The 9,998-nt window shown below is 56.1% G+C and overlaps 1 protein-coding gene across 1 annotated transcript; it reads left to right on the plus strand.

Annotated features, from left to right (window-relative positions):
- Positions 1–2,444: 2,444 nt before the first annotated feature.
- Positions 2,445–7,468, plus strand: LOC106043818 (sperm-associated antigen 4 protein-like). Its single transcript, XM_013193529.3, has 10 exons — positions 2,445–2,852; positions 3,248–3,312; positions 4,104–4,162; positions 4,357–4,397; positions 4,646–4,745; positions 5,137–5,221; positions 5,753–5,865; positions 6,047–6,214; positions 6,310–6,399; positions 6,959–7,468. Exons 1-10 carry the CDS (start codon positions 2,752–2,754, stop codon positions 7,115–7,117), a joined length of 981 nt encoding a protein of 326 aa, XP_013048983.3. The 5' UTR covers positions 2,445–2,751; the 3' UTR covers positions 7,118–7,468.
- The last annotated feature ends 2,530 nt before the right edge of the window (positions 7,469–9,998 follow it).

Raw genomic sequence — 9,998 nt, forward strand, 5'->3', positions numbered from 1 at the left:
GCCTGGTGACAGGACGAGGGGGAATGGGCTAAAGTTGCGCCAGGGGAGGTTTAGGTTGGATGTTAGGAAGAGTTTCTTTACTGAAAGGGTTGTTAGGCACTGGAATGGACTGCCCAGATGGTGGTTGAGTCACCATCCCTGGAGATCTTTAAAAGACGTTTAGATGTAGCCCTTAGTGATATGGTTTAGTGTAGGACTTGTTAGTGTTAGGGCTGAGGTTGGACTAGATGATCTTGGAGGTCTCTTCCAACCTAGACGATTCTGTGATTCTGTGACCTTACCAGGGATATAGGTGAAGCTGACTGGTCTGTAGTTACCCAGCTCCTCCTTCTCGCCCTTTTATATGACTGGAGTGACCTTTGCTTTCCTCCAGTCCTCATGCTGCCAGGGCTTGGGCGAGGCCAGGCGCAGTGTCTGGGCCACCCCGCCACCACATGTACAAAGGCAGCCCCTAGGGAGTGCGGCAACCAAGGAGGGCAAACAGGCCATGACATGTCAGCCTGGGAGTGTCGCAGCACCAGCAGACAACACGAGAGGGCGGCAGGTGGGCCGCTTGTTTCTGCTCTGGGGCAACAAGCAGCAGCTTTCTGCTGGAAGCCAAATGGCGTCCAGCCACTGCACCTGCCAGGCCGAGCTGAAATGCAGACAGAGGGGCCAGAGCTCCCCCCCCAGGCAGACACCTCCACTCAGACGGACCTCCCAAGGACCAAAGGAGCTGCCCAGACCCTCAGTTGCAGGGAACTCCAGAATGTGGCAGGCCCTCTAGGGCCTGAAGGCCGAGGTGGCAGAGGATGCCTTAGATACAGTGACCTTAAGGTGGTGGATTTGAGTTCCATGAAAGGAGGCGTCAAGGCAAGGGTTGGAAGGGGCTCACAAGGATCATCAAGTCCAACTCCTGGCACCACACTGGTCTACCCAAAAATTCAAACCATATGACTAAAAGCATAGTCCAAAGGCTTCTTAAACTCCAACAGGCTTGGTGCCGTGACTATATCCCTGGGGAGGCTGCTCCAGTGCATGACAACCCTTTTGGTGAAGAACCTTTTCCAGACATGCAGCCTGAACCTCCCCTGTCACAGCTTGACACCATTCCCTCGGGTCCTATCGCTGGTCACTAAAGAGAAGAGATCGGCGCCTGCCCCTCCACTCTCCCTGGTGAGGACTGCGATGAGGGCTCCCCTCAGCCTCCTCTGTTACAGACTGAACAGGCCAAGTGACCTCAGCCACTCCTCTTATGTCTTCCCCTCTAGGCCCTTCACCCAATTCATAGCCCTCCTCTGGACACTCTCCAATAGTTTCACATCCTTTTTGTACTGTGGTGCCCAGAACTGCACACAGTACTCGAGGTGAGGCCGCACCAGCGCAGAGTAGAGCGGGACAATCACCTCCCCCGACCGACTAGCAATGCCGTGCTTGATGTACCCCAGGATACGGTTGGCCCTCCTGGCTGCCAGGGCACACTGCTGGCTCATATTCAACTTGCTGTCAACCAAAACCCCCAGATCCCTGTCTGCAGGGCTGCTCTCCAGTATCTCGTTGCCCAGGCTGTACGTACGGCCAGGGTTGCCACTTCCCAGGTGCAGGACCCGGCACTTGCTCTTGTTAAACTTGATGTGGTTGGTGATTGCCCGGCTCTTCAGTCTGCCCAGATCTCTGCAAGGCCTTTCCACCCTCAACAGAGTCAACAACTCACAGTTTAGTATCATCAGCAAATTTACTCAAAACACCTTCTAGTCCTACATCCAAATAGTTTATGAAATGGAGCCCAGGGGGACCCCACTGGTGACTTGCCACCAGCCTGATGTAGCCCCACTTACCATAACCCTTTGAGCCCTGCCCGCCAGCCAATTGCTCACCCATCATATGATGTTTCTGTCTAGCTGTATGCTGGACATTTTGGCCAGTAGGAGACTATGGGAAACTGTGTCAAAAGCTTTACTGAAATCCAAAAAGATCACATCAGCTGGCTTCCCTTGAGCGACTAGATGGGTAATCTTATCATAAAAGGAAATCAGATTTGTTAAACAGGACCTACCGCTCGTCAACCCATGCTGTCTGGGACCAATGACTGCATTGTCCCCCAGGTGTGCTTCAATAGCTTCCAGGATAATCTTCTCCATAATTTTACCAGGCTCTGACATGAGACTGACAGGCCTGCAGTTACCAGGCTCTTCTTTCTTGCCCTTCTTGAAAACTGGCACAACATCTGCCAGCCTCTTTGATGACGTCGGCCAGCTCTCTGAGCACCTGGGATGAATCCCATCCGGACCCACGGACTTGTGTGGATCTAGGTGGAGCAGCAAATCCTGCACACACCCAGGGCCTCGAGGACCTGGATGTGGTGACTGCTGGCAGCACCACACTACCTCTCGTCTGTCCCCAGCGCTCCCCAGCTTGGGGTTCGGAACAGCCGCGGATGGGCTGTGTCAGGAAAGCCACAGTGTTTCTCCCCACCTCCTGCCCCCGGTAGCCCTGGCTGTGACAGCACAGCCATGACCTCACACCGTGCAAGACAAGGCCTCTGTGAGGTCACGGCTGGCTGCTACTAAAAGCTCCACTGGCCAACGCCTGGCACTGTGGGCCGTGACTGCCCGGCTGAAAGGAGCTCGCGGTGTCCTGGCAGCTGTGTGCCCGTGGCAGGCACGCTCCTCCTGCTGATCAGCGTTGGCCTTCTTGCTGACTGCCCTTGCCCTGGGCAGAGTGTGCTTCTGTAGCTGAAGAGGAAGAACTTCACAAGCAGAAGGCTTCACCATGGAGACAAGGTCACAGGGGCGTTTGAGAGCCCTGCAGCAAAGAACCCCTGAGGAACACTCAGGGGAGGAAGCAGGGCCCAGCCAGCTCCCCAGGAATGGGTACGAGGGGGTTGCTGTGTCGTGGGGACATCAGCTGGGGGGTAGCACAGACAGAGCCTCATGTGGGGCTGCGGGGACACAGCGCAGAAGTCCACGAGTGCTGTGGGCAGAGCAAGGGCTCTGGGCCTTGGGAACCCCACTGTAAGTGGCAAAGAGGCTCACATATGTTCTCGGAGTAGTGTCATCTCCTTTTCTGAGGGTGCTCGTGGAGCACTTTCTCTTGGCCAGTTCTGCCAGTGGTGCTGACGGGGGCTGACAGAAAGCCTGCTGCTTTGGGGGACTGCTTTGGCAGCTCTCTGTCACCGGCTGACCCCCAAGACTGTGGCTTCTCAGCTCGTAAGAGAAAATTCCCCAAACCTTGAGCACTGGCAACACCAGGACTCGCTGTTTTTCAGGCAAAGCAACACCCTGCAGAAGAAGAGGCTCTTCACGATCCTCTTGACAGTTGTGGCTGCTTTCAGTGAGTACTTCTGCACTGCCAGCGGTAGCACAGAGGCACAGGATGCGTGTCCCAGCGTGAGGCAGAGGCGCTGGAGGTCCACGGGGCCCTTCCAGCCTCACACGTGCATGGTTCAGGGAGCTCCCCAGATACTAGCTACATGCAGATCCCACCTGGCCTCACAGCTGATACAGACATACACCAGCCTGTGGAGGGGAGGCTGTATGGCCTTCCCACCTCGCTGGCATGATCAGAGTGTGTGTGAGAGAGAGGCACACAGACAGACAGACAGACAGACAGGGGGAGAGGAAAGTTTTTCAGCTGTGAAGGGGGCAGGTTGGAGGAGGTCCTTGTGTCTCCTGGAAACTAGCGCCAGGCTGGGGGCCATGCCGGGAAACCGCCCAGCTCCTGCACTGCTCTGCCATGGCTGCTTCAGCAGAGCCTTGCTCAGAGGTGTGCTGGGGGAAGCAGAGACAGCAGGAGGCAGGGCCAGACGTGGGCGTTGCCTGGGAATTAGAACACGTCTAAATCAGGGCTTCGCCGTGGGGGTGCGGAGGAGGAGGGATGTGGAGGGCTCTCTCCCTGCAAACAGGAGAGGAAAAATGGGGAGCAGGTGTGGGGTGCTGAGCACGCAGACCAGGGCCACGCAGAACCTGGGGAGAGGGTTCCTGCTTGGAGCCCCATCCTCTCTCTGCACCACCTCGTCGTGTCCTTGGGCAGCTTCTCACCCCACTGCTGTGGGAGGAAAGGGCATGGCTGCGGAGATCATCAGAAACCCTAGTGAAATAACTCTCTCGGTTATGTGTTTGCAGTTGTTGGCTTCTCTGGGGCTTGTGTGGCAAGAATGGGGCAGGAACGGCAGGAGCAAAAGGTCAGTGACTGCTGCTGATGAGAAGAAAATCCCAGAGCGGAGCTCTGCTGGTGGCAGCTGGGCAAACTGCTGCATCCTCCATTTCCAAGCAGTGAGCCAGAGAAGCAGCAGCTTCTGCCATGCCGTGCTAGAGCTGCTGGCTCTGGAAAGCCGCAGCGGCTCTGGTGCTCCAATGGAGATCCTTTCTCTTTCAGGTGCTGCCGGAGCAGTGTTTGCCTGAAGTAGTGGCCACAAGGTAAGAGGCCTCTCCTCACCTGCACCTCATATGGTAGGGCTGTGGCAGCCAGCCTCGTGGCAACACCCACTCGCACCCAGGGCTTGGGCCCCTCCCTCCCTCTCTTTTGCTAACAGTGGCGGTGAAGGGAAGGAAGCACTGGAAAGCTGGCAAAAGAAGAGAGGGCTTGAGCACCTGTGTCCGCTCATCCCTGAGCTTGGAGGCTCTTGGTGGCTCCCTGACAAGGTCTGCTTTGCCCATATCTGCAGGAACAGGCTTGCTGGGCTGCAGGATCAGAATGCGAAGATGCTCCAGGAGTACCGTGAGGTGGTGGCTCTGCTGACTGACAAGATCAGCACCCTGAAAAAGGTGATCCTACACTTTGGGGAAGAGGGTTTGGATGAGCAGAGCCCTTGACAAAGCCTTTCCTGGGTTTGCTGGTGGGGTTTTCCAGCTTACCCTGGCCACCCATCTCTTGCCACGGGCCAGTTGTTTGCCCTAAAGCCCCTTCTCCTGGCCAGGCTGGACCAGGCAATGTCAGCCAGGTCAGGGAGGACTGCCAGAGAACGCACTGTGGGGCCTGGACACACACACACACTATGGCTGTGGACACCAGTGTTCTTGCCAAGTTCTCTCTGGTCAGAAGACTTTGAGCCTTGCAGCACATGGGACAAATCTTGTTTGGGTTTTCTGACATGGACGTCTTCCTTTGCGTGGTGCTGACGTGGTTGTTTCCTTTGTTCCCTTCTGTCTTTCCCAGGAACTTCAGGACACGAGAGACACAGTGTCTATTAACTGTTTTAAAAAGTCCCAACAGATGCTTGACTGGGCTCTGAAAAGCACAGGTATGGACACAGGCAGGCAGGTCTCATGTCGCTAGGCTCCTGCTTGGCCCTCCCAAAAGGAAGCTACAGGCACTGCAGGCTCGGACCTCTGATATGGAGGGGATGAGACAAAATCACGGGGCCCAACAGCCTGACTGTGGCCACGCAGCTCCCTTGGCTCAGCCCTATAATGCCCTGGGGCTCCTTGCTGCTGCTCCTGCCATGCCCCAGCTGGCCCGTCACTCTCTCCTCTGCATGAAGCTGTCGTGGGGACCGAAAATCAGTGGCCGGGTCGTCCTTTGCCATTGCCAATCGGTGGCACCTGGGCTGGAGTCTGCTGGCCTACATGTGGGGGCTTGCTGTCTGCCTGCGCCCACAGCCCTTGGCTTTAGGCAGCTCTGAGAGAGATGCCGTCACAGGACACAAGCATCCCCTCCTTTCCTGGGGCACCTCCCAGGTAACAGTGCTGTCAGGCAGCCTTAGAAATAGCTTACAGCCAGCAGTCTTGTGTGACTGGGCCTCCAGCAGTCAGCTGCTCTCTTCTCCCTTCAGGGGCCACCATCGACCTGGAAAGATCTTCAGAGACATACACATGGGACGGCATGCGGTTGTGCCGGCTGTTCTGGCTGCCTTGTACCCCAAACACTCCAGACACTATTCTGCAGGTATGGTAGTAGAAACCAACAGTGCCGGTTTGCTCCCCCTTGTAAAGCTGGGGGCAAGCTGTGGGGCACCTCCCCTCAGGAGAGAGAGGAGAGAGACCCCCACAGGCACAGGCACTGCCTGCGTGGTGGCGTGGGCCCCATCACAGCCCAGCCATTCACTGCTGTTGCTCTCTGCTTTCAGCCGGATGTTTCCCTGGGCAACTGCTGGGCTTTCCAAGGGTCTCGGGGCCAGGTGGTCATTAGGTTGCCTGCAAAAATCCGAGCAGCCATGGTCACCATCATCCACACCTCAGAGATGGACTCAGAGCTTGGGAAATTCAGCAGTGCCCCCCGAGATTTCACCATCTCTGTAAGTCTCTGCTGGGCACTAGGGGCTGGGATGCACTCGGGGGAAGCTGTTACGGGGATGAGCCTGACCTGCTGCCCTGTGCTTTACCCCCACAGGGAGTGGATGAGGAAAAAGAAACTGAAACTCTGCTCGGGACGTTCACCTATGCCGTGCAGAAGGAGCCTATGCAGACCTTCCCTCTGCAGGTACAGTCAGAGGGGGTGGACAGGAGGCCACTCCAGAAACGCTGTGTTGGCAGCAAGTCAGTGGCAGGAGTGTGGAGGGTCCCTCCCAGGGCAGGGGCCCCAGCCCATGCAAGAGAGACAGGGTGGGCAGGGAGGGTGGGCATTGGGCGGCAGGGCAGCAGAAACTGAGCGAGGGCCGGGCTGTGTCTGTTGCTGTGTGTGCCCGGAGAGCCCAGGCTGCACATGCTGGGCAGGTGCTGGTAGCAAAGAGGGCAGCCAGCACCTTGCCCTGGCCTCAGGACTTTCTCCAGGGTCCTTGCCCATTTCCCCCAGGATCAGAGAGCTTCAGGCTTCCACCACTGCCCGCCGCACTCTCAGAGGCTGGCTGTTGGCTCTGCCTGGGCACAGCGAGCCTTGGCGGCCTGGGTGGGAGAGGAGAAGCAGCAAGAAGCTGCCTCCTTGGCCGGAGCAGGAGCTGGTCCTGGAGCAAGGGCCTGGCTGGCCGAAGAAGGGGTTTGGAGGCAGCTCTGGCTCCTTCCACCTCAAGGGTGACACATCTTTTTGTCCTTTTTCTTTGCAGGAGATCCCCAGAGCCTTTCAGTTTATCAAAATTGTCATACATAGCAACTGGGGAAATCCAGAATACACCTGCATTTACTGGGTGCAGGTGCATGGGAGAGGAACGGCTACCAGTCATTGGCCAGAAGACATGTCTTCTGCCAATAAGAATAAAAAATAATAACAAAAAACGAGACGAGGGATGTGGTTTGTCAGTCTGGTGCAAAGTGATGTTTTTACACTGGCCCTCTCCAAGCTGCCAGTTCTTCCCTTTTGCAGGCTGAGGCCTTCCTCGGGCTTGCCCAGGGCACACGATGGGCAGCGCCTTGTGGGAACACCACTGGGGACTGTCCACCAACCTGATGTTACCCTCTTTACAGCCACTCTTTGAGCCTGACCCTTCAGCCAGTTATTGTTCACCCCTTGTATTGTGTTCTTCTCCAGCTGCAAAGCTGGGCATTTTGTCCTGAAGGATATTGTGAGAGACGCTATTAAAAGCTATGCCAAAATCCAGAAAGGAAAAAAAAAAAAAAAAGAAACAAAAAAACCAAACACCTCCACTGCTTAAACTTCATCCACCTGGGTGCATAACCTGGTCAGAAAAGGATATTAAGCTCATAAGGCATGACTTTCCCTTCACGAACTCATGTTGGTTTGGAACAATGACTGCATTGCCTTTCAAGTGTTTTGCAGTAACTCCCAGAATAATCTTCTCCTTAGTCTTACAACGCACCGAAGAGAGACTGAGAGGCCTGCAACTACCGCGCTCTTCTTTCTTGGCCTTCTTGAAAACTGGAGTAACGTTTGCTACTCTCCAGCCAACTGGGGCCTCCCCAGATTCCCAAGACCGTAGAGAAATATCCTGGGAGAGGTCTCGCCGTAACACTGGCTGGTTCTGTATTACTCTGCCAGATACTGATAAGCTGGGTCCACCTGTTTCTTTCAATATCATTCCCTACAGCGAGAGGGATGGAGAGGAATACTCCCTGTGTTCCTCATCCATCTCTTTACCAATCAGCCTAAGGCCCTGAAGTCTGAGTTAATCGTCCTTGGACTTCTTGTCATGACTTTGTTGCTACCCACGTGTACAAGCAAGAGCGGATAATAATCCGAGGGCCGTGCCAGGCTAGGGAGTTTCCGGGTAACATCCTTTACCCGAGTCGCAGGGAGGCAGCAAGCTTCCCTGAAGGCTGGGTCAGGTTGGCAGATCAGGCCCTTTCCATGGGTTCTCCTCAGAAGGGAGTCACCTCTGACAACAACCTGCTGCTGCTTCCTCAGGAAGGTGGGGATAGTGCAGGCAAGGGACACAGGGAGGAGCTTCTCCTGCTGACCCGAGCAGAGGCTTGTTTCCGTTCACCACTATCCCTCATGTCAATGCCTTCTGGTCTGTGGAGAGGGGGCACAGGATCAGCGTTGTCTCATGTGACAGTCGCTTCAAGGTCACAAGGGCTTTTGAGAGCCCCATGAGAGACGGGAGCTCCCCAGGACCAATCAGGGGAGGAAGCAGGGCCCAGCCAGCTCCCCGGGAATGGGTACGAGAGGGTTGCTGTGTCGTGGGGTCACCAGCTGGGGGGTAGCACAGACACTTCCCCTTGGTGAAGCCATGTTGACTGCCCCTAACGACCCTTTTATCCTTGATATGACTAGAGACAGAGCCAAGGATAAGTTGTTCCATCACCTTACCAGGGATGGAGGTGAAGCTGACTGGACTGTAGTTACCCAGCTGCTCCTTCTCGCCCTTTTTGATGACTGGAGTGACCTTTGCTTTCCTCCAGTCCTCATGCTGCCAGGGCTTGGGCGAGGCCAGGCGCAGTGTCCGGGCCACCCCGCCACCACATGTACAAAGGCAGCCCCTAGGGAGTGCGGCAACCAAGGAGGGCAAACAGGCCATGACATGTCAGCCTGGGAGTGTCGCAGCACCAGCAGACAACACGAGAGGGCGGCAGGTGGGCCGCTTGTTTCTGCTCTGGGGCAACAAGCAGCAGCCTTCTGCTGGAAGCCAAATGGCGTCCAGCCACTGCACCTGCCAGGCCGAGCTGAAATGCAGACAGAGGGGCCAGAGCTCCCCCCCCAGGCAGACACCTCCACTCAGACGGACCTCCCAAGGACCAAAGGAGCTGCCCAGACCCTCAGTTGCAGGGAACTCCAGAATGTGGCAGGCCCTCTAGGGCCTGAAGGCCGAGGTGGCAGAGGATGCCTTAGATACAGTGACCTTAAGGTGGTGGATTTGAGTTCCATGAAAGGAGGCGTCAAGGCAAGGGTTGGAAGGGACTCACAAGGATCATCAAGTCCAACTCCTGGCACCACACTGGTCTACCCAAAAATTCAAACCATATGACTAAAAGCATAGTCCAAAGGCTTCTTAAACTCCAACAGGCTTGGTGCCGTGACTATATCCCTGGGGAGCCTGCTCCAGTGCATGGCAACCCTTTTGGTGAAGAACCTTTTCCAGATATGCAGCCTGAACCTCCCCTGTCACAGCTTGACACCATTCCCTCGGGTCCTATCGCTGGTCACTAAAGAGAAGAGATCGGCGCCTGCCCCTCCACTCTCCCTGGTGAGGACTGCGATGAGGGCTCCCCTCAGCCTCCTCTGTTACAGACTGAACAGGCCAAGTCTACCCAGGAGGATGCCTAGGGCGAGGAAGCCGACTCCACGCCTCAAGACTGCCTCCGCCAAGAAAGACAGAAGGGTGATCGTAGTAGGCGACTCCCTTCTCAGGGGAATGGAGGGCCCTGTTTGTCGACCTGACCCTACCCGTAGGGAAGTCTGCTGCCTCCCTGGGGCCAGGGTCAGGGATATTGCCAGGAAGCTTCCCAACCTGGTTCGCCCCTCTGACTACTACCCTCTTTTGATAGTCCAGGCTGGCAGTGATGATATTGAAGAGAGAAGCCTGAAGGCTATCAAACGGGACTTTAGGGGACTGGGACGGTTAGTGGCTGGAGTGGGAGTGCAGGTGGTGTTTTCATCTATCCCTGCAGTAGCAGGGAGGGGTACCGAGAGGACACGGAAAGCCCACCTGATTAACACGTGGCTCAGAGGCTGGTGCCAACACAGAAATT

Source organism: Anser cygnoides, chromosome Z (assembly GCF_040182565.1).
Source record: "Anser cygnoides isolate HZ-2024a breed goose chromosome Z, Taihu_goose_T2T_genome, whole genome shotgun sequence".
NCBI classification, from domain to species: Eukaryota; Metazoa; Chordata; class Aves; order Anseriformes; family Anatidae; genus Anser; species Anser cygnoides.